The 25,739-nt window shown below is 40.1% G+C and overlaps 1 protein-coding gene across 1 annotated transcript in view; it reads right to left on the reverse strand.

Annotated features, from left to right (window-relative positions):
* Positions 1-1,094: 1,094 nt before the first annotated feature.
* LOC117542248 (rho guanine nucleotide exchange factor 3-like) overlaps positions 1,095-25,739 on the reverse strand; it is a 42,872-nt gene continuing 18,227 nt past the window's right edge. The window contains 10 exon segments of the mRNA XM_034209817.1: positions 1,095-4,619; positions 14,114-14,303; positions 14,766-14,936; positions 17,782-18,039; positions 18,171-18,247; positions 19,184-19,280; positions 19,375-19,437; positions 20,129-20,333; positions 20,335-20,390; positions 20,962-21,060. Of these exon segments, the coding sequence (XP_034065708.1) occupies positions 3,877-4,619; positions 14,114-14,303; positions 14,766-14,936; positions 17,782-18,039; positions 18,171-18,247; positions 19,184-19,280; positions 19,375-19,437; positions 20,129-20,333; positions 20,335-20,390; positions 20,962-21,060 (1,959 nt within the window). The 3' untranslated portion in view covers positions 1,095-3,876.

Here is a 25,739-nt window from a genome sequence, read left to right on the forward strand (position 1 = left end):
ATATCTTTCTCTCTTCTCTTCTCCCTTCTCTCTCTTCTCTCTCCTCTCTCTCAATGTTGGTACGCAAATGCGCCTTTTTTCAAATGACCCGGTGCTCTTTTTTTGGCGGAGGTGCACCTGCGCACCAGTTATGTGCAGCCCTGCTAATAAGGCCTAACCAAACCGAGCGAGGCCTGCAGTGGAAACGCGTCGATTGCGTTGTCCGCAACCGACTTCTAACACCTACCCTCACCACACCGCCACATTCGGAACCTGCAGTAATCACCCATTCACTGACTGGCTTCTTTTATAACAATTTATTGATGCTTTGGTCTTGTGAAAATCCATACATTTGAACAGCATAAGGAGCAACTTACTGTCAGCAACTGAGAGTGGAGACAAGTTTGGTCAGAAACATTTTGGCCCAATTCCAAACCAGACCCTAACCACTCCCCCTCCATGATGGAGTGAACTCTGTCTGTAGTCACACTCAGCTGAAAGAGGCTCCTCCTTCTTTCAGGTGGAGAGAGTAAATACAGCAGCAAGCTTTGGGACGAACTCCGGCAGAAACAGGAATCAGCATCTCTTGGAATATAAAAATAAACTCTAAAGATCTTTTATGGCATACTTTTTTTGTTAACATATTTCTGTTTTAAAACCTGATGTTTATAATCTGCTTAGTTTTAGTAAAAGTCTGTAAATATACACAACTTTTACCGTTTTCTAGACTAGACATGAGTAAATGATCCTAAGTTTAAACAAATACGAGGTAACCATGAAGTTGTTAACATCTGTAAGAAGATATTAAATAGCTCTTGTGCAGTTTATCAGTGAACTGTTAGTAAACAGCGTGTTTCATGACGGACACACACAGCATTGAGTCCTGTCAGGTAGAGCAGCAGGTGAAGTCAGGATCGATGCAGACTCGCTGTTGGAGGGCTGGTAACCCACTCCCCCTCCACACTCGTTGGTTTGGAACAGCCCTTAATGTGGTGCACCCTCTGCGCGAACAGAGGGGTAGGGTGTAAGGGGCGGTTTGGAATTGGGCCTTTCTCTCAGTATCCCAACTATCCTGACAGTGGTAATTTAAAAGTGATTGTCTTGACATTGAAAAGTCATATTTTACAGGTTATGTGTAATCAAAAATATAACAAACAGACATGCCTGGCTTCGTTCCTACATTCATATACAGATAGACTTAATATACACTCTTTACATACATACACAACATATTCCTGCTTTAGGACTTCTCTGGTTGGCACAACAAAACAGCATTTACTTTCCTAGAAACTCCTTCAGCAGCTGCAAGGACATCTTTCAAACCGACTTCAAAAAATAGATCAGTAATTACTGACAGTTTAATGAATTAGGAATGCTTTAGGCAGACTCCATGCTAAAATGACCTTAAAATGATATTAATACTGAATAGGTAAATGTGTATTAATGAAAGAGGGAGGTAATACAAAAAGAAATATGGTTATCCACTTGCAACATCATAATTGTTTCTCTCCTGAGTTTATGAAATAAAAACAGTTGAAAAAAGGTTTTGATAAGACAATCTTTCCAAATTCCTTAAAAATATGATTTGTGAAACAGGAAGAAAAGCTTATGCAAGGATTATTTGCCAGGATCCTTTTTTAAATCTATGACAAGGAGAGAAAAAACCTTTGTGTGTGTAATGCTCACTATATCATAATCTTTCATGTTTGCTTTCGGGTGAGTAACACGAGACAAACCCATTTACCTCAGAAATCATCAGAACCTTTTTTCCACACTGTCCACTCGGGGATTCTATATACCTCCAACTAATTCATTTATACACAACTATTTGAGATGATCAAATACAGTTAAGTGAAAAGTCACACCACATTTTCTGTTTCAGCAATACTCTTGTGAAAATATTGCAAACACTGCATTTATCATTTCTTTGCAACAGCAACCTCCGTGTCATTTAAAAAGTGAAAGAATGTCACATTAGAGTTGTCTTCTTTCTTTCCATCTGAAGATAGGAAGGCCAGTACTCCTGAGAGAAATATCTGGCTTTTCAGCTGCAAGATTTTCCACTTTCTTCACTTCATAATCTTATCTGTCTGCTGTTTGATTTTGGAAAGGTGGTGTACAGAAGGTTTATCTGTGCCTACAGTATTGAACGATAACAGCAGTGGTTTTGAATCATACAGTATATGTGACTTAAAACCTTCATTAAAGGAGTCTAAAGAGCTAATTGGTTTCAAATGTTGAAATGTTACAACCTTTCACTTGACGTAAAAAAAAACATTGTATTAACATCACTGTCTGCATTGAGCATTGCCATACAACTAGATACTGTAATCTTTGCAAATGATTACATTCATTCATTATTAAAGTGTTGTAAAAGTCATTTGAAACGTTGAAAATGCAACAGGTGTTTTCAGACATTACAACAGATTTTAAGACATTATTTAAAGAGTTAAAACAAGCTAGGAGAAAGGCGAAGGAGCAAGGAATGCTTGGAGTGAGCTGGAAGAACAGAAAATCTACAAAATGAAAGGTATAAGTTTCAGATAATTACTGGTTAATTTGATTTGTAAAGCTTTAGCAGGTGCTGAGCTCTGGCTGACTAGTTCCTGCCTCATTTATCCAATCCCTGCAGCAGAATTGTTAAGTGTCTACAGTAAGAGACACAATACTGGAATTTCCCTAAGGCATTCAATCCGGAAGGGAAATTCCGGTAGTGTTTTCTTTTTTAAATATAATGATTGTGTTATTGTTGAGTGGTAGTCACAGCTGCAAGCATGATTCATTGATTAAAAAGCTTTGCCATTAAAAACATGTCATTGTCTTCCATTGACTTTTATGAGATGGACTCATTTGGTCTCTCCGCATTAACATTTTGTTTGTAATACCTGAGAATGCTGCTGAAATTCTTACCGTCCTGAACCAGCAAATAGCAGAAGTTCATAAAGTAAGACTTCAAATTTGACAATGAATGAGTGGACTGTCTTATGTAAAGGCCTAGACTATTTGCAGCAAAACAGTTTTTCCAAAGGCAGATCAAAAGAAAAGAATAACATTGAGCCAGTATAATGAAGAAACGTATTAAGAAAAAAGAAACCGGGAAGCTAGAAAAGACTGTCTGTGAAATAAAACAACAGACAGTATTAACATAAATACAATTTCTGGGTATTACAAACTCTCCAAACAAGTGTTTGCATTATCAGCATTTGAGCGTTTATCACAGATAAAAAATAAAGTCTTTTAGAGCCGTATCAGTAAATCAGGGTTAGTCTGCGGTAAGTTGGTCTGTGAGCCAAAAATAGAAAAGCACGAGGAAATCCTTTTTGGCATCCTTTAACATGGTATGCAATTCTCTCAATACATCCTTGCATTAAGTACAGTTAAATGGAGCTGCGTCTGAAATCGCATACTATGTTTCACACAATATGTGTACCATTATTTCACATATTTTAGTGTGAATAAACAGCATTATGTATCTTTCAGACACACAGAGCTGTAACTACCACTTCCCGACAGCCTCCACCTGACAGCAAGGAACAATGAACCTCTTGAGTTTTTTGTTTTTCCTTCACGTCTGTAGAAGTCCTTCAGCTGTTAGAAAATGCAGGCAAACTTGTATATCTTGTTCCAGATCTACCATGGTGATTGTTATGCATTTTGGCGTCACTCCCACATTGCATTGTGGGATATTTATGCCAGTGTGTACACAGTTTTACAGAAATAGTATGCATTTCACATGCTATTGGTTTCATACTAAGGTGTTGGACAAACTAAGGAAACTCCCATGCTATTTAGGGCAGGTTAGTGTGTTGGATGTTCTGTCTGCCTTTTAGTGACATCATCATCGATTTGATTGGCTGCCAGTGCCTCAGTGCATCATCCTCCCGTTTGAGTCTAACATCAGCACCTGAGGTCCAGCTCCTCGCCCTGCAGGTCTGTGTCCATGTCCACCTCCTCCCCCTCCTCAGTGCTGCTACACTCCTCCTCCATCACCTCCCGCTCCTTCTCCTCTCGACAGGGAGAAGCAGGGGAGAGAAGGAAGGTGGGGACATTATTAGGACCTCGGCTCAGCACCTCTCCTCCTCCATCCATCCTCCAGTCTGCTCCGGTTCCCATCTCTTCACCGACTCCCTGTCCTGTCTCCATCTTGCCCGTCTCTTTCAGCCTTGTCTCAACATCCTTCATTGTTGTTCCATCTAATTCCAAAACAGTCCCTTCATTCAAACACGAACCTGTCCCCATCCCCCCACCCATGCCCATCAATGTCTCGTGACTCAAACCCACGTCTTCCTCTTTCCCCAGATCTGTCTCTCCGATAAGACCTACCTCTCGCCCTGTTTCCCCCTCCCTCCACATACAATTTTCTTCTTCCTGCAGCCCCATCTCACCCAGCAGCCCCATCTCACCCAGCAGCCCCATCTCACCCAGCAGCCCCATCTCACCCAGCAACCCTGTCTGTCCACTCGGCTCTGTCTCCACACATTGTCCTATCTGTGGGGGCTGGTCTTCTGTCAGCGCTGCAGCTTCTTTGGCTTGTCTGATGCAGTTGATCCACTGCTGCTTGTTGAAGGTGTCGCTGGCCTGGAAGCAGTGGCTCTGCAGCTGACCTCCGGCACAGTAGGAAACCCGAAAGAAGTTCTTTGCTGTGAGGAGAGAGACAGAAGGAGACGTGGGAGTTATTAGCAGAGGTGGGACCAAGTCATTGTTTTGCAAGTCACAAGTGAGTCTCAAGTCTTTGCGCTCAAGTCAAGTCTCAAGTCAGGATGGGCAAGTTCAAGTGAAGTCCAAGTCCTAAACTTTGAAAAACCGAGTCTTAAATAAGTCATTATGTGCTTTTCGGCTTTTTTAAGGTTGGGCTACCGGGACGGTTTGATTCAGAAGTTTCATTTATAAGATCCTTGATGTTAAGGTAGTAGTGGTGTAGTGGGGATTTTTTTACTGGGTGGACGTGACCGGACGGTGGAGAGACACTATGGACGCGCTCGTGAACTGTCAACAGGCTCGGCTCGGCTTTTCTGTGCGACTGTCACTCAAATGCGGGACATAGTCTCAATTTGTGGGACGCGGGACAAATGATAAAAATGCTGTGTGTGCAGTCCCGCACAAAGCGGGACACCTGGTCACTCTACACCAGAGGTGTGGACTCGAGTCACATGACTTGGACTCGAGTCAGACTCGAGTCACACATTTTATGACTTGAGACTCGACTTGACAACATCACAAAAGACTTGACTCGACTTGGACTTAAACACCAATGACTCGGGACTTGACTTGGACTTGAGCCTTCTGACTTGAGGTGTACTTTAATTCAGAGGTCTCCAACACGCCGATCGCGAGCTGCCGCTAGAAGAGCAGACTCCCGTCGGGGAAAGCAGAATCTTCAGCCGCTCCTACTCTTGCTGAGAATCCTTGCAGGCAGGTGCGGGTCTTTATTTAGCTGGGCCACCATGCGGCCAATCATATGTGAGGACACACTAGGATCATACCATTATGTGAAAGAAGGGTGGGGGGCACAGCATGTGTAGTGGTACAGGCCAGCTGCACAGAGCGACGGGGAGACGGATTTAAATGCAAGCGCGTCGGAAAAAGTCAAGAAATGAGCGAAAACCGAAAAAAGAAGCAGCATCTGGCTGCTTTTCAATGATATTGGAGAAAGCAAAGCTGAGTGCAGGATTTGTAAAATGAAAATAACCTTCAGAGCAGGGTAAACACTCAGGATTTATTGTCAGAGGTGGGAGAAGTTCAGACAATTAAAAAAGGTTACAATCAGAGTTCCCGCGGGGTCTTAACAAGTCTTAAATTTGATAATCAGAATTTAAGGCCTTAAAAAGGTCTTAAATATGATTCAGAAGGTCTTAAAAATGATCGGATTTGAAAGGTACTTCTATGTTGCGATAGCGTCTAAATGTGTTTTGGGGGAAATGTCCGGGCTGCAAAGTAACCAGTACGGTAATAGCCTTTCAGTTCCCCCCAACAATTTGTATTGAATTAAATCAACATGGAACCAGTAATCACTAACTTTGTTTCCCCCGGCCCCTTATTGGAGAACACCCAGCTAGTAACCTAGCAACCAAGCTTCAGCTCATGTAGCCCAGAGCCCTAGAGCAGGGGTGGGGAACCTTTTTCCTTTCAAGGGCCATTTCAATTTCTTCAACATCCTTCGAGGGCCGTACAAATTATTGACCTCTGCTTAAAAATCACAGCCCATTCATTTGGCCTTTCTTTCATGCTGTGCAAAGAAAAAGCAACCTCTTAATCCAGATATCTTGCCATGACTCGCACATGCATTCACGTGCACGGTTGTGGCATGACTACCAGAACAGAAAGATATGGACACAAGATGTGTGCAAATGTATTTAGTTTCCTATCCATGTGGACATGATTTAAGTGGGGGGGGGGGACCTAACCTCCTCTAGGGGGGTCCGGGGGGCATGCTCCCCCGGGAAGATTTTTTTTTAAATATTGAAGTTGAAAGCATCAATCTGGTGCACTTTGAGAGCAAAATGAAAAAAGAGATCTATGGAAACATCTCTCAACACCCATTTGAAACAGAACTGGAAGCAGATTTACTTTTTCTTTATGGATATTTTACAAATCACTCTCCTTTCAAACTGTATTCTTGTTTATTAATAACAACTTTTTTTTACTGTCATATAGTATTTTATACCTGTTTACTTTATTCTCTTGTTTTTTGATAACTATAATGATCATATAAAGATGTGCCTTTACCTCACTGGTTGGAGAAAAAGCTTCTTATATTTGTTAGCATAGCTAGCTAACCAGATGCTAATAACAACAAAGTTATTGACTGTATGATCAGAATGACAGATGAACAGATCACCACTGGGCTTTCAACTAAGACACAGCCACACAGAAACTGCAGCATGTGTACAGACCATAGGTACGGATTTATGGGTACTGCAATTTTTTGAAGTCCCGGAGTGGCGTTCTGGTGCTCTCCGTCAGAATTGCACCCCTGTCAGACGAGACATATACCACGTGATGACACGTTAGGCTCGTGTTGTGTTCAAGGACCATGACCGTTGCCAGGAAAAACAGGCACTCGCTTGTTTAATTATTTTGCGGTCTAGATTTCTTTAATTTTTTATTCTTTTTTGCGTGTGTTTATAAATTACCTCGAGGGCCATACCAAATGGTCTCGCGGGCCGTATACGGCCCGGGGGCCGGAGGTTCCCCACCCCTGCCCTAGAGATTTAAGAGTTACGACACTCCCATAGACCTCCGTTGTAAAAAAATGGCGGCGCCTACTTCATAGTTCAAAAATATTGTCATTTGGGCGTTGAACCTCATTCACTGACATTACGGCGCGTCGATTAGTTCCAGAGGTAAGTTGCTGAAATATCGAACTCTTTTGAATTGTCAACTGTCTATATTGTATCAGAGGCCCTTTATGATGCTTATACTGGTCTTCATTTGTATATGCACAGCGTAATTATCTATGTTTTATCTTGGTTGTTACAACCAATTTAGCTAGCATTGCCTGCTAGTTAGCTAGCGCGACTTCGTCAGCTTTGAAGGTAAGATTTCAGTAATGAATCGCTAGCAGCTTATATATCAATGATGCTGGGTAACTAACAAGCAGGATTTAGATTGATTATGTGTTTTTATTGTTATTTTGGTTTTTATCTGCTGAACCTGACCGTGTCAGCCATCCTTAGTCGGCTTTTTCTGTATGATATGACTTAACTGCTAGCACTAGTAGAAATGAGGTGGCGTTTGTGATAAATATTTCATTTAATATTTCATTGAATTTTGGGATATACTAACATTTCATTATGTGACATGTTGACTGTACTTTTGTTGTTGTTGTACTGTTCCGTGTTAACTCATCTGTACTGTACAACTAGCGCTACTTTTTAATGGATGATGGCATGCTAGGATAGATTCCTTTGTATTGTAATATACACACTAGTTTAATGATTGTTCTTCAAAGGTATTATTCAGTCTTAAACAAATAATAGCCTACTCTACTCCAACAATTTGTTTTGGCCAAAATGTGTTATTCACACTCCTGACTCCAGTTTGATGTGCTGTACTCTCCTCTGAGTGGTCCTGATTTCAGGCAGAGGTCATGGCTTGGAAGGTTTTATATTCTGTAGTGTCTCAACAGAACCTAATATGAATTGCTTTATTGTCTCGTCGCTGGATCACCTCCCCCTGGCAAAGTGGCCTCGTTATTGTTGACAAACCTGTTTTTGTTGCTGGTTCAACGGGAGCTTCTGTAAATAGTTTTGTAAATAGTTTGAATATTTATCATAGTATCATTTTTAGTCTCCCACTCTCTCAATTTAATTTATCGTTTCTTTGCCCCACCATGTTTTGTTGCCCAAGGGCACTCATTTGGTCTGTGTTGAAGATTGTTTTACACTTTAGATTAATCAAAATTGTGTTTTTTGGCTGAATTAATCTTTTTCTGTTGAACCCTAACCCTCTTTGTTCTCCTTCTCATTCATTTTACTTTGTTTTGTTCTAACACACATCCCACATCACATCACTTTTTCCATACACTGTTCTTAATACTTGTTCGTCCCTTTTACTTTGTTCTTCCTGTTGTTCTTGTTCAAACACATATATCAATTATTCATCCACTGTTGTGGTAAAATGATATTCATAGTCTTAACATGATCATGCTACCCATGCTAACATGAACACAAACGTTTCCCTCCAAAAATGTAAAACGTATCTAAGTAATAGGCTACCAAGCTTTCCGTTGTCACCCTGCCTCTCCAAATGCAAAACTGTCAATAAAAAGTATGCAATAATGCAATTACAGCTGAAAAAGTACTTGGGTGTGTGTTTTTTTATATATATATTTACCATTCAATAACGCAATCGCTGCTGTCTGTCTGTCCCATAGAAGAACATGACAGCGCAGCGCAACTATACTACGGACGTGACTGCCCTGGCAGTGACAGCAACATAGCCTGCTTGTGCTACCACACTTTCCCCTCAAAATATCGTTAAATAACGAAACTTATAAATAGTGCCAATCCATACAAAGTGTAACCACATCATGTAAATATGAAAGCAATCTTTAAAAAATAACAGCGTTTGTTTAATCTATGACTATTTTGACCATGTTTGTGCTGTTTTTGCCATAGAGAAGCATTGCAACAGAAGTGCGTTTTGAACTATCCCGGCATACATAAACCACGTGACCGGCTGGCGGCGACATCAAAGAGTGACGTAACTCTTATCTCTCTAGGGCTCTGATGTAGCCTATCTTCGAATCTACTTACAAATAAATATGGGGAAGTGTAAGTTCAACCGTATTTGGTTGGAAAACATCTAATTTAGTGCTTGGTTGAAACCAGTGGAGGGAACGTGTTTGAAGCCCGCTGCACCTTTTGCAAAAGAAATTAGTGTTTGTTTTGCTAATGTAGCGTTAGCTAGTGCAGCAGCAGCTAATGCAGCAGCTCCCGCAACAACACCGGGGGACCTCCGGGCGAAGTTTGGGTCTACGTCAACCCTAAAAGCGGAGGTGCTGTAGACGCTAAATACCGTAGCTAAACACCAATCATACAACAGCAACGATGAAATAGTGTAGCCAAGGCAGCAGAGCTCTGAATATCGCTCTTGTCACTCTCTCTCAGAGACACACACACACACACACACACACACACACACACACACACACACACACACTAGGGCTGCTCGATTATGGCAATAATCAAGATTATGTTGGTCAATAATTAATATCACGATTATTAAATATGATTATTCATTGACTTTGAAAACATCCATTTATTAAACTTTAAAACAAATAATAATTTGAACAGTATCTTTTTAACTGTTGATTACCCTGAACGTATAATTCAACTGAAAAACCAATACAAAAATTAATTAAATAAATGATACATTACAAAAAAATTCATTAGATCAAATATGTTGTAGTGTACAACATACATCCTCCCCCCTAGAGGACATGGAGAAGAAAAAAATAAATAATTTGAACAGAAAACAAAAAAAAATGTTTTGCGAGATATCGCAAAACCTTTGCGAGATCTCGCAATACTTTTGCGAGATCTCGCAAAACCCCTTTGCGAGATCTCGCAATACTTTTCATTTAGTACTTCCTGGTCAGTTCGGCTGCTACGGCAACACAGAAACCACAACAATAGAGTGGTTCATCGATTTTACTTTGAGCTTGGCCTTAAATATAAAGATATAACATCAGTGCTTGGCAATAGGCACGGGTTTCACACATAGACTGTATATATAAAGGGTTTCACATAAGTGAAGACACCTCAAGAAAACACTCAGAGCGAGGGGACATGCACGTTCCTCTGAGCTGAGTTATTGACAGATTCGAATTTCGCGGATCAATAACTCATGAACATAACGTTGTAAAAATACAAACAACATGACTTTACAATCATAGCAAGGTAGACAACGAGCTACAGAGTCGTTTTTATCAGAACAGTTCGATACGCGCCGTCATCCGAGCTAAACATCAAGAATTTGTCACAATCCGCAGCTGGAGGAGGGAGAGGAGTGCTTAGGGACCGTCTACAAACTGCAACGGGGTTTTGCGAGATCTCGCAAAGGGGTTTTGCGAGATCTCGCAAAGGGGTTTTGCGAGATCTCGCAAAACATTTATTTTATTTTTTTTTTCAAATAATTTTTTTTTTCTTCTCCATGTCCCCTAGGGGGCTCCGTAGTCACACTGTCACAACCTAGCAAAGCAAAATAATCGTTTTTTCCGATTATGTTGTTTTCGTAATTGTGGCAGGCCAAAATCGTAATTGCGATTAAAATATGATTAATTGCACAGCCCTAACACACACACACACACACACACACACACATACACACACACACACACACACACACACACACACACACACACTCAAGCACACACACATACACACTTTTTGTCTAACACAGTTCTGTACTGTTACGCTGTTGTGTTCAGTCATTGTTCTTATGTTGAACATGAATACATTTACTTTGTAAGTGATTATGGGATGTATTTCTTCTTTATATACATTTTCCTTCATACTTTATTGCCGTGAAATAGGTCTTAAATTATATTCAAAGTGGTCTTAAAAAGGTGTTAAAAAGTCTTAAATTTGAGTTGGCGAAACCTGCAGGAACCCTGTACAATAAAAAGTCCTGCATTCAAAATGTTACAAGTAAAAGTACAAAAGTATTAGCATCAAAATATACTTAAAGTACCACCTGCAGAGGGATCTAGATTCAGGTGTTCTCTTCCCCATAGAGACGCCTCGCGTCTCTATGGGGAAGTTGTACACAGTGGAAATAAACATTCTGGTTACCTCAACATCAGGGATCTTATACATTAAACTCCTTCTGAATCAAACCGTCACGGTAGCCTTACCTTACTGATCCCTCTTAAATTAGAAAAACACACGTTACTTTACCAGCAGAGAGAAAATTGATTATTAAATTATTAATGTGACTAATAAAGAGCAATTTGATTATTAAGTATTATTCTGTTGATCGATGTCATTACATTTGGTGAAAAACACATAATGACTTGTTTATGACTCGTTTTGTCAAAGTTTAGGACTTGACTTGACTTGAACTTGCCCATCCTGACTTGAGACTTGATTTGGACTTGCAAAACAATGACTTGAGACTTGACTCGGACTTGAGCGCAAAGACTTGAGACTTGACTCGGACTTGCAAAACAATGACTTGGTCCCACCTCTGCTCTACACACACACGCTTCAAATCAAGTTGCATAAATACTTGAGCTACGTTTTTATTATAAAAACTGTGAAATGTACTATGTTTTCGTCATTATTACAACAAATACACACTTGCAACTGATAACACTGGCAAGGATTTTTTATTTATTAGACTATTAAAAAAAAAAATTATTCAAAAAAGTGGGGGCTCCAAATAAGTGGGGGGACGGCGATCCCCCGCGTCCAACGACCACTACACCACTAGTGACCAGAATGTTTATTTCCACTGTGTACAACATGTTATAACTTCTTATAAGGGACCCACAATCTATCTTTATGCAAGGGATAATGTGCAGCGAGGCGATCTCTATGGGGAAAAGAACACCCGAATCTAGATCCCTCTGCAGGTGGTACTTTAAGTATATTTTGATGCTAATACTTGTTCACTTTTACCTGAGTAACATTTTGAATGCAGGACTTTTTATTGTAACCGAGTATTCCTACACTCTGGTACTTTTACTCAAGTACAAGATCTGAACTTCTCCCACCTCTGGCGATTTTCGGCGTCGATAGATGTCGATAGATGTCGGGCCGTCGATGAGCGTCGTGTGTTGGTGTGAACTGCACCGTCGTGTCTTTTTGGCCGTGCAAACACCTTCCGCTGCCGATTCGGCCTCCCGATTCCCAAAGAAATCACTCTGATTGGCTGTTCAGCTTAGCGAATCAGTACATGAGAAGCGAAACGGAAGTGAGGGACCCAAACAAACTATTAAGAAGGCAAATCTGAGTTTTAATTTAACTCCAGCTCTCGACACAGGTTCGGGAAAGCCCCATGAGCTTCTCGTTGTAGAGTGAAAATGGAACGCACACGCTATTTGTTGTTTGTTTATATCACGCAGTCTGTTCTTCTTCTCTCGGTGTATCACGCAGTCTGTCTTCCGGTTGTTGCCTCTATTGAATGACGAATACACACTACCGCCGCCTGCTGGTAAGGAGAGTTATTGCCACTCACGCATGCGCAGTTCGTACGTGCTAGGAGACGTGAGGCGATGTTCTTTGTTGTTCTTTGGTGTGTAAGAGGCTTTAGGGTCATACATTTGTGTGAATAGGTTTAACATTTGTATTGAATTGTGCAGAATTAGATCGTGATTTATTACTAGAATGTGTACCGTATTTTCCGGACTATAAGTCGCACCTGCGTGTAACTCGCTCTTATCAAAAAATGTGTCGTTAAGAGAAAAAAAACATATATAAGTCGCTTCGGTGTATAAGTCGCATTTATCCACTGAAGTCTTCATCCTCTGTGTCGCTGTTAAACACTTCCGCCCACTCCGGTGTGGATGAAGCAGCATGTCCTGCTCCGGGCTGTCCTCAGACTCTCCATCAGAATCAGCTCCGATTAGACCTTTCTGAATCCCTCGGTCGTCACTGAAGCCCATGCTGTGTCGATTCATCCCACAACATCCTGGAAGGTTACATGACGCATCCTCCCCTGATCCTCCCAGTCGCCGTGACTTTTTTCTTCTTCGGTGGTACAGCAGTTTGCAGTTGTCATGATTGTATACAGTGCCATCTATTGGCCGTAGTTTGAACGCAGTCAGACAAAATACAATATATAAATCGCATCGGAGTATAAATCGCAGGACCAGCCAGACAGCTAAAAAAAGCGCGATTTATAGTCCCGAAAATACGGTATATTGCATGGAAGTCTGATACATTTTTAACCTATAACCTATATCCATATGTGAGAAGTTAAAAACACATTGGGATTTATTGGCATTTTTGCACATTTACACAAAGAATAAACATAATTTTTAATGAGCATTTAAACCAGAACATTTTGTAAAAATAACGTGTTAGTACTGTCCAGTTTTAAATGACATCAAACATATTGCATGAATTTGTTTCAAACCTCTACATACATAATCAGATGATGTAACACTGACCAAATGTCCTTACTTTAATTGCAAAACATTTAAAACCACAAAGAAGTTTTTTTAAATGTGTGTTTTTGTAATGATCAACGAGTCTGGTGGCTTGAGAACATAATACATTTTTGTTTTGTGTGTTTAAATAATAATAACTGTCCAATTTCCTTTGAATTCTATTAGTTATAACCTCATAGCATCATGTTGTAAAAGGTTCACAAATTAGCATGTCCACCTGAGTGTTATGTTTCCATTGCAGTCTTTTTACCCAGAAATGAATGCCGTATCTAACCTTTTCCACTGTAGATCAAGCCGATTGTTATCAGGTTAGTATGTGTTTTGTTGTCCAGTGGGAATGAGGCTTTAGGCTTGCCTCAGACCAGAACTACATTACATGTATTTGAGCCATACAGTGTACCTACTTATACAGTACTGTATTATAGTATGGAACAAAACAAGTGAATGCATGGAAACAGATCCTGACAAAATAAAATCTTGGAGTTTTAATATCCGCTGTATTTGCGAAATTCTCACTTCTCTCGTTGTTGCTGAAGGCTCCTCTGATGGACCCGCCCACTCGCATCTCTCCGTCTGATAGGTCCTCCAGGTCCAGCTGCCGGATGGGTATTGGCTGGCGGCACAGCTGGTAACTGACCGGATAATCGTTCAGCGAGATGGACCTGGTGATGACGAGGACGTCCTGGAACAGAAACACGTGGAGCTTCTGGAAACAGAGAGAGAAACAGATGTGTTTTATTTATATACATCCCAGATACAATATTTGGAACATGGTCTAGTCATAAAACTTGTAAAAAATAATCAAATCACTGATGACTTTTCGCATGGTAAAGATAAAGATTGAAAATAATAGTCAGGTACTTTAAAAAGATATTGTTATATATTTTACATATTTTTTACATATTATTTTTATAATATATAATGATCTGACCAGGGAAAAAGCTTATACACAGTGTACATATGTTTTACTAATGTATATTATTCCCCTCCCCTATTTCTGTATTTCTTTTTTTGAGTCCTGTCTATTTTCAAAATGTTCACTTTTTTATTTTCTTGAAATATTTTTCACCTCCCTCGACTGTAGTTTTTATATTGAGAGAGAGTATAAAATGTATAGTGTTAAAGGAAGCGGTAGTTAATAAGTATAAAATAGTAGAAATGCACTGACGAGTCCCCTGTTGTTCTTCAGCTCTCCGTGGCAGCTGAGGGTCCTGGAGCGGTCGATGAGCTCGTCCCTCTGCGCCTCCTCTGTGTACAACAGGCGGTCCTTGTAGTACTGACACTCTGACTCCCCCGTCAGCCTGTTGATGTCCCCCACCACGCTCTGAACCATCAGCATCTGCAGAGCAAACAGATAACATCAGACACATTTTAAATCCACTGGTCTGTTTCTCATCCTTTTATGCATCTGTGGTCCATCCCCTGCCATGACTGAATGATTCCTTCTGCACCCATCACCTGCTCTATATTTCAAAGAGAAGTAACTAACTAAGATACATGCAAACAATGTGAATTTTGCAGAGAGCAGGCTGGTGTAGAGAAATAACTAAATGAATGAATGATAAAAAAACGTTGTAAACAACATTTATTTATATAACTGATTTTTCACCCATAATTATCTGATTTTGTTCGTTTTTTTAACATAAAGTGTTACCCCTACTTTAAAAAAAATATCACAAATGTGTAGGGTTAAACACCAATTTGTTCTGACTTTCAAAGGGTGTTTGCAACTTTTGTCACCATGAACTGTACACATAACCGCACTTTAAGATGGGATTGTTTGTTCAATCAGTGAAAGGCACCCTGGTAGTTCTAGATTACTTAATTGGTTCTGTTTTTTAGTCGACCCTTGTCCAAATTTGACATTTTCTTACACATTTGTTCATAGTGTGAGGCTCAGGTTTGGGAAGGCTAAACAACTTTTTTTACCTGACGAGTCCCCAGGAAGTGCTCCGGACTCAGAGGAAAACATGTGTTGTGTCCAAACGGCGGCACTACAATTTCCGTATCCGTCCGTGACGTCACTGGGCCCAGAAAGACTTTTTCCCATTGAGTAACATGGGGAAAAAGACGTCTGTAAATCAGCGGATCATTTTTTTAAACTAAATAAATTACCCAGTATGAACTATTTTATAGCCCTTACTAGAATCATTCGGTTCTTAAAGTTGTAAAATGCACTAAAAGCCGAATCTAGATTTATTTTCTCTCTCCATTCATTCTAGTGAGCCGAGAGTGGGAGCTTGGGGGGCGGGGCTTAAGGGGCGCATGCTCTGTGACTGCACATACGGGTTCTTCTGCTCTGACAGCCAGGCATGATGGGTAATCTGTGACGCTTCGCTCTCAAAAGTTGGGCCATTTTGTCCTCATGTGCCAATGAGCAGCTCTCATAGGAAATAACGAGACCCCGTCTCCGACGCTGTATCCAGTTCTTATTATACATCCATGCTCCGGCGTCTTTCGTTTTTCCAACCCAATTTAGATTTAACCACGCCTACTTCCGCATTATGCAAGCATCGACGTAGCTCTACGCGATAGCGTCATTGACGTCATCTTCAGCAGCCGGTGGAGTCCATGCTAAACAAAAAAAAGCTCCTGGCCTGCCTTACTAGTTGTTACCCTTATCTTGGCGGGTGTCCGTCGTGGCATCGGGATTACTGGTTGCTTTAATGTTTTCCTTGAACATTTTCAATTTTTGAGACTTTGCTGTCGGATCGTGATGTCATTGGCCAGCCCCTCTGTGGCCAATCACATCACGATCACAAGCCGCTTGACACAAACAGGCTGTGCAGGCGCTTGCACACCATCAGTTGGCTGTATAGCAGTGCTAATGTCAAAGACACAAACATTATACATAATATTTTAATCAGGATGCAGGGACAAAAATATAGCCTACAGTACCCGCCGCCTCTGCATTTGTTCATTTTTGGTACTTACAATTCAACCAGCAGAGTAAATGGCCATCCACGACTCAAAGTGCTGTGTCATGGAACACGATGATGTCATCACTCCAACTGACATGCTCAGAGCAGCAGACTTCAGATAGCAGTGTGCTAACAGTCCAGCCGTGAAGACATCTACGGGACACTTTTGAGATTTCTTCAAATGCCGTTGCCATGGCAACACAATGCTCGCCTTGAAACACGGTTTTCTCATAACTTCAGTGAAAATACTCCCAACAGCCCAGAACTTCACAGGTTTGGAAACGATGCAGCCATCAACGCATCTAAGCGTAGTATGGGGTGTCATCATATGTCGTTGCCATGGCGACAGACCACTCGCCATGAAACACGATGTGGCTGTAAGTCCAATCGACACGGTCCAATCGTCCCCCAATCTTCACTTGTATATCACCGGTCCATGCCTCAACAGCTCTACGCCAAATCTGAGATCTCACCATATGCCGTTTCCATGGAAACGCATCCCTCGCCATAAAACATGATGTCGCTATAACTCCTATGAAAATGTTCAAAAAGTGCTCAAACTTCACATTTGTGCTAACAGTCCAGCCGTGAAGACATCCACGGGACAGTTTTGAGATTTCTTCAAATGCCGTTGCCATGGAAACACAATGCTCGCCATGAAACACGGCTTTCTCATAACTTCAGTGAAACTGCTCCAAACGCCCCAAAACTGCACAGGTTTGGTAACGATCTAAGCATCAACGCATCCAAGTGTATTATGGGGTGTCAGCAAATGCCGTTGCCATGGCGACAGATCATTCGCCATCAAGTTAGTTCAGAAGTTTGCAGTTCAAATATTCTGCTGCTTTTCCAAGCCTTTTTACTTTCTTGTCTTCTCTCATCACACATTCAAGCCCCCAGTGTTCATGTATCATTTCAATCTCAATTATTCACTTTCTTCTTACACATTACATTTCAGCATAGCAGTTTAGCATCAGCTTTTCAGCATAAAGCATTCCCACTAGCAATTTCTTCAGGAATTGCATTCTCTAGTTTCCAAGTGTATCCCACACTTTTCGAGGTTACTGCTGGTATTTCAGGGTTAATACCAAGCTCGGTTGAACTATTTAAAGCTGTGTCTGAATTTTCTGGGTTATATTTGCATAATTTACATGTTTTAAGAAATTAAAACGCAAATGTTTTCCCACTCCCTCAGTCAGATGGTGAGGTGATCCCGACCTGCAAGACAAACATGAAAATAATGGAATCGCTTGTTTTCCTCACCGCCTCGTCCAGGTGCTGCCGGTCCGGGTGGTCGTTGGCCGTGTGCTTCACGATCTCCCTGAGCAGCAGCGGGTATTTCACCAGTCGACTGCGGGGGATGTCCAGGAAGTTCCACAGGTCCAACTTCCTGCTAAAAGGCGACTGGAGACAGCGCTGCAAGAAGTCCTGGACCCGCCGGTCCTGCTTCTTCTGGTCCAACAAGGTCTTGGCCTTCACCTGGTTACTGCAGTACGATGTGTAGGAGGAGAGACACGGCAGCTGCAGGAACACACACACACACACACACACACACACACACACACACACACCTGATTACCACACACTGCATGTTACATGATAACTGAGTATTTTCAGTATGTTGTTTTTTGTAAAGAGAAACACTCACTCACCCAGTCAGTCAGGATGCGTCCCACATGTTCTGTTGACCCGTCAGGTTTTCTGGCATTTCTGAGTCGACTCAGCAGGTCTGAGGAGACAAAGATGTTGTCAAATTCTGAAACTCTTATTTGAAAACAGCACGGGAACATCAAACATGAGACAATGTCATTGAGAAATACTGAGACAGTTGTTCTGTAGGAGCCTGACATTAATATACAAACTCAATCCATGTCACTATAAAGGCTAAAATAGTTGAAGCTTTCAAAAATACTGATCCTGAAATTATTCATTCTAAAGGTTTTTATAATATTTTGTGAAATACAGCTTAAACAAAAAGTTTCTCTCAAATATCTTTTTAATTGAGTGGTCATATTTCACATACATTTAACTATTACATTAACCTCAAGACTCATTGTCCTACTTCCTTAGTGCAGTGCAGAATTGTTGGAAGATTTAAGTAACAGGCAGAAAGGAAATATATAAATACAATTAGAATCAGGCAGAATAAAAAATATCTTGATACAGAAAAAAAGAAAAAAGTAGTAATAATAATTCTAAATAAACAAAAAAAGCTGAGTTGAAATGCTTTTTTACACGGAAGTTTCTTTTTTTTTTTAAAATAAAACAAGCCAAAGTTTTTAAATATGCAGTCATACAGAAATTTGCCAGAATAAAAGTTGAAGTATGACTCAATCTTCAGCCTGTCAGAACATTCAGCCAAACATGCTAACACCCAATCCAATGGAATAATGCTCCTTTTCCTTACAGGCTCCCTGGTTAAAGTTCAGAATGTGTCCTTGGCTGAACCTCTTCTGCAGTGTGAACCTTATACTGTGTATGCAGAGAGACGTTGCAGGAATCACACTGTCCCCCTCTGAAGTGCCGCTTTAAGCCCTTTTCAGACATTACACAACATTGGGGGCTTCAGTTATCTGTTGTAACTTTGTATCACTCAAACATAGATTGTATTTTACAATAATCTTATGTTAGTCATGTAGCTTATTTCAAACATGATCCTTCCTACCTTCATGGAGGGGTATCAGAGAATCCAGAGTGCCAAAGATGTGGTTCAGTTCCTGCTCAGTCATGATTGACAGCTTCAGCATGGGGTCATGGTAAGCCTGGAGAACACATACATACATATGAGCATGCTAAGTAAAATACTCTTACTGAACAATCAAAGTTACTTCTTCAAGAAGAAGTTATTTTTGTTACCTTCTTAGCCAACTTGAGATCCTCCACCAAGTCTTGCTCACCCTGAGCCAACTCGAATATAGCCTGCAGGAACAGAGAAAGAGAGAGAGATAAAGAAAATGAAAGCAGTAGAATGTTTTTAATTTATGATGTTTATATTGTAAATAGATAAATGAGCAGAGTTCGAAAAAGCACTAAGATCTTCAGTAATACCAGTTTAGAAATACTCTCTTATAAGTAAAAGTCATGCGTGTATTATACAACTAAATTACTGTTAACATCATTTCAAAATTGTGCATAGCCATATTCGAATAGTATTTCATAATTTATTAGCGGATTTATATTTTGCATTAAAGAGGACATGTTATGTTCATTTTTAGGATCATATTTATATTTAGTGCCTCTACTGTGACATGTCTCCATGCTTTAATGTTCAAAAAGCTCTGTATTTTTCTCATACTGCCTGTGCTGCAGCACCTCTTTTCACCCTCTGTCTGAAAGCCCAGTCTGTTGTGATTGGTTAGCTGGCTTGCTTTGTTGTGATTGGTCAAGTGCCTAGAGATGTCTCGCCCCTTAACCACATCATAATCACAAACAATGAGTTGTTGCCAATGCGAGTGCGAGTGTTACATAGTAATGTCAGGACGTAAAGAAAGGAGTCCAATGGAGCGTTTCGGGCAGCAGAGAGGGTTTACCTGCCCTTTCACACTGCAGGAGAGGAAAACCCTAAAAAGCTCAAATGCCCCTTTAAGTCCACCAGCAGTGTTTCTCTCACCTCTTGTCGTTTGATCTCTTTCGGGCTCAGAGTCTGCATCGTTCCTAGTCGCACGTCGAAGGTCTCGCACCAGAGTTTGCTGTCACGGCGCTTGGCGGCTGGCACCGTTGCTGTGGAAACCCGTGTCATTGTGCTCGATGAGCCCGGGTTTGAGAGTGTTGCTGAGAGAACACGCGTCTTCATCATGGAGGAAGAGGAGGGGGGGAGGTGGAGGAGGAGCTGCTCTCTCTGTCTGACCCTCATTACGAAAACTGATGGAGCGCTGCAGAGACAGACGGTTAAATAAGGAAATATTACATTTGAATACATTATAAAGTACAGCACTGTCTATAGAATATTATCCTTATTTATTTCAGATGTTTACTGATGGACTACAAATTGTCTTATCACATTTCAAATAAAGTTTTTCTAGTGGGAAGTGCTAATAAACATGTATCAGAAATAAGGAATTACTAATTTATTTTCTATATTTGACCATTTTCATCTTGAATAACTTGGATAAAGTGAGCAACTACTGTTAATTCTAAGGCACTTAGAATATCTTAAGCAATAGCAGCTAAGAACTATGGGTATTGTAGTATTTAGAGCTGGAACTGATTAGGGAAACAAAGTGAAAATCATTTTCAACATACAGTTCATTACATTAATTTTCGAATTATGTTATTCTGAAAAATCTTCTTTTTTCGATTTTCAGTTGCCCCCACACGGAGAAAACTATAAAAACTAAATTAAATAATTGGAATATTCATTAGATAAAACACTTTCAGAACCAGGGAAGATTTTCACAAATGTATTGACAAAAAACTGGTGGAGACATCTGATTGGCTGTTCACCTGCAGCGTCTGACCAATCCTCTTCAGCGGTGCCGTCTTGACAGGTTGCAGCAGAGACGTCATCCTGGATACGAGTTTGCTGCGCTTTGTGCTGGGCTCCTGGAGGAGAGAGAAGTCAAACTTTGTCAAATTACAACATATAAAACTGATATTTGCAGCAAAGTTTTGCTTTCGATAGATTGATCGATCAAAAGACACATTTTAAAACTTGTCTCCTGATTTTGAACAATCAGTCTGGAGTTTTAAACATTGATTTTGTGATGTGTTTACTTGTTATTGTGAGTATAGCGTAAGTTAAACAACTTAGTGTGACTAAGTATTTCCCTCTGAATTTATCACACTAACACACATGTACACTACACACACATAGTGTGCACACAAGCACACGCACACATTCATATTATCAGGGTCAGTCTATGTGTGAAAACGCCACCAGGCTGTTTGTCCTGGATACAGACTTCATCAATATGTGTGTGTGTGTGTGTGTGTGTGTGTGTGTGTGTGTGTGTTTCTATGTTTCACAGCCAGCTGAGCTTCTCAAACACCTTCTAAATGTTTTTCAATTTTTCCATAACCACAGAAACTAGTCAACCAGAAATAAATCTACCTTCGATTTGTTTTGTTTTTTTCCCTCTCCAATCACTTAAAGTCACAGAAAGTATTGATGTATATTATATGTATATTTTTCTCATCCATTACATATACCAATACATCCAATAAAGAAGTGACTGAAAATGGAAAGCTGTGACTTGATACACTTTAAAGTTGCTGTTGGTAGAATGTAAAATGTTAACATCAGTTAAAATACTTAATAAAAGTCAGTGTATTTTCTCCAATTTTTCAGCACATACTTTTGTTTTAATGAAGTTGTTGTTTTGAAAAGGTTTTGGGGTTCAGTGTAAATAAAAAATGATCAGTGTATTTACTTTCCATTGGACATGTTGTGTCATGGGATTTGTGTGTGATTGCGCTTCAGTTGATTCAATCTGACAAAGATCAATTCAACAATAGACTGGTCCTCACAGCCGACTCTCAGGGGCAAGAGTTTGATTTGTTTGTGTCGACAGAGTCCAATAATAAAATGTATGTCCTACAGGACTTCCTACTAAACATCTATGTTTTGAATACTCAATCTAGAAGAAAAATAATAGTTTTTGGTTGAATCAATGTATAAGGTCTGAGCAAAGCAGGATACCAGAGTCTTGTTTTAAAAACTACAATATCACATCAAGGGATGGTTCACAAATGCCTAAAAGTCATTTAGGCTGTTACTCTTTAGGTGGACTGGACTCTACTGAGATTGAGAGGAGGTTGTGAATCTCTCAAGGTTTTAAGGATCATTTAGTGTCATTATACAACACAGTGTTTCACAACAAAATGAATTTATAGCCTAGTCCATTTACGCTTCACAAAAAGAGTAGTGCAATAGAGCATTTAGAGATATATTTATCATAAGGAATGTAAACATCAGCAACAAAAAACAATGGTAAACAGTGCAGAAATATGGCGGACATTTAAAAAAAACATTGTCCATCATCTCTGAGAATAACTCATCATTACAGTACAGTATAATTACCCTTAAGTGCAAAAGCAATACATATTTATTTTTAAGAAAATAGCGGGAACCACAAAAGCCAAAAAGTTAAACATTTTGTAAAATCGGGTGACTCCAAAAACTATAGTTTAATCTAATGATAGTATAGCATAACTTTTATTGAGTACAACCTAAATAGAACTACATATACTTGAGATGATATGAATTGTTTAAAAACACAAGTATAGCTACATAATTCAGATAGTTCTGAGATTTAGATTCATTCACAAGCAATATTTGATTGTAAACATGCTGTTGTTTTATAGGATATTTCCTGCATCTTACCTCCACCTGTTTCCCCATGTCCCTTTTCCCTTTGCCAAACTCCACAGGGTATCCAGATTTAAACCGGTGTACCAGCAGGCAGAGGGGACCCTGCCCCAACACCATAATGCTCACCACAAAGACCAGCACAGGATCTGATTTCCCAGTAGCAAGAGAGAGAGTCCAGATATATTTTCAAACAGTGTCCAGGAAGAGATCAGTGCTGTCAGAACATCCAGGTGTGGATGTCCAGAAGAGGTTTAAGGCTGGATAGGAGTCCGAGTTATACCATAATTAGTCCAAGTGTGTAGACAGAAGAGTATCCAGTGTCTGAAGAGATTATGTGGCAGCTACATATCTGAAAATGGCTAAGAGCCAGGAAATAACTATTAGACCATTCAAAGGATTTGTACCTAAATGACCCAATTTAGTTCTTGTTGGTACAAGAGATAGTGGTAAAGAATTAGAGTATAGAAAGTGTCTGGTAGTGGTACTTTACAGTGTCCAAAAATGAGGTACCTGCAACGTTTCAAGTATGAGCTATCCAAAAAAGTAGCTGACAGCAGCAGAGAGCGCAGAAACAAATGAGTAACAGTATAGTTTCCAGCACAAGTTCTGTACGAGCATGTTCCTGGTAGTATCCAGAGGACTGACGGTAGCAGAGAGTCTGGATCCAGCTCGGTACCAGCAGTGTTGAGAAGGATTCTACTAAAGGTATCTTGTGGACCACCTGGAGCTCTTATCCCATGTTTCTGTTGGACTTCTCTTCAGCTGTTAAAGCGTTCTCTCTATGATGGTTGTTCACTCTGACTCTCTGTCTCTTTGCAAATCAATGCTCTCACCCTGTCTGACTCACTGGCGCCCTCACCCACTCACTTTTCTTACTTCCTTCCTTTCCATCATTTGCAATAGCTTCTACTTTTTCCATTTAAACATTCAGCCTTTACTTACAAACAATACAGATACAATTAAGACATTGTACAATGTGTCTTCATGTCAGCAAATCCCATAAAAAGACCTCAACAAGTATTGTCTTTGTAACAAAGCCTGATATATCTTCTTCCTCTGTGCCATAGTGCTCCATTGTCCCTTATAAACACTATTAACAACACACCAATGAGCCACACTGTAGCACTGACTGACATGTTCATTCATCACCATGAAGTCACACACTCTTGTTTATTTGGACTCAATCCCACATACACTGTCCCACTGCTGCCCTAAATAATCATTAGATCACCAAATGTGGATTATTCCGCTGCTGAAAATAATGCAGTATTTCCTTCTGTCTGATTAATATTTGCTTAAAATAACAGTGACCTGCTGTTTTAAGATATAACTGATAGTTTATCTAGAAATACATTTGGTGTTTTTCAGTTTTGAAATATTTAACAAATGGGCTTGGAGCTGAGAACCACACACGATGTGGTAGAGAATTAAGAGACAAACCAACACATCGATTTGGGAGGTTTGTTGACAATAAAAAAAAAACCATCAGAGCAAAAAACATTTTTATTGCAAAATGATGCTGCATTGTTAATCTCCGGAGTGCCAGATAAACCTGTAAAGGTTCTATATCCAACATTCAACTCAGTGCAACTAGGCCTCAGTCAATGTCAATCTGAATTGTAATGACTAAAGAGAGAAAGACGCCTGCAGGCAGCTAAAGCTCTGCCCTCGTTTTACAGCAGTTCTCAAATCAATGACTGTCCGTGTTGGTGTATATATTGTTTACACACACATCTGTTTCACTTTTGAGAAATAAGATGTGGTTGTTGGTTCAGGTTTGGTTAAAAGAGAGCCGGCCTACATTGGAAAAGGTTTTTATGTGTAGTGGTTATATGGCTGACACAGATCTGATTATCTTTGGTTTGATTCAGACCAGGCTTTTTGGAATGAAAAAAATAAAAATGTCGTTATTCTAGCTTCTCAAACGGAGGAATACTGAATATATTGGCGTTTTGGACTCTTGGTCGGAAAACACAAGACATTATGAGGACCTCAACCTGAACAATGGTATTGGGAATTTGTCCTCTATTTTCTGACATTTGAAAGACAAAATGATGGTTAACAATAGATGTTGTTTCAAAGGAATAATTGTCATGTGACTAACACGAGATAAGTGTGCATACATACAGTAAGCAGACATATAGCTTTATCCAAAATAGAGACGTATAAACACATCCTGGATCAGCTGTAGGTCATGAACCACATTGATCTTTGTGTATGTTCTATAGAAATGTTTTCATGGTTTCCTTTGAAAGCTGTGACTGCGATCACTGACCTCTGACCTGACGTGAAACCCACCTCATGTTCAGCTAACAAAAGTGCCCTTCTGACGCAGCTCTCCATTGTCTGGGAATACGACAGTTTGGTCTTGGACGCCCCAGAAAGGAACAGGAGTCATAAACTGATCCTACAGCAGATTCAATCGTCACAACTGACTCAGACAAACCCGCCTAGTTTCATCTAAACTGTGACACATCGGTTGTACATGAGTATTTTAACAAGACTTATTTAGATGAAAAATAACTCTTTGATATGACCAGTTGTGTAATAATCCGATCACAATATCAAGATTTTCTTTAAACTTAAAGACACTCCTCACATAACAAGTATTTTACAAGCTGCAATTTGACCAATGCAGAAGTGCCATTAACATACATTCTCTCTCATTTCCAGCAGAGGGCGACTTCATTGATGGCAAAAAGGAGTCTGGTTGTATAGAAGGCTATGAGAAAATGACTGGACTTCTCACTTGATTTATCACCTCAGTAAACTTTTTCCTGACAGGTTTTGATTTCCCTATACTTGTAAAGGTTGAATCTACTAAAGAAGCATTTATAAACGTTTTTGTTCATTATTAACTTTTGTGTCACAATTGGGAGTTATCATTTAAAGGTAGGGTAGGTAATTTTGG

The sequence above is a fragment of the Gymnodraco acuticeps genome, unplaced genomic scaffold (assembly GCF_902827175.1).
Source record: "Gymnodraco acuticeps unplaced genomic scaffold, fGymAcu1.1, whole genome shotgun sequence".
Taxonomy (NCBI): Eukaryota; Metazoa; Chordata; class Actinopteri; order Perciformes; family Bathydraconidae; genus Gymnodraco; species Gymnodraco acuticeps.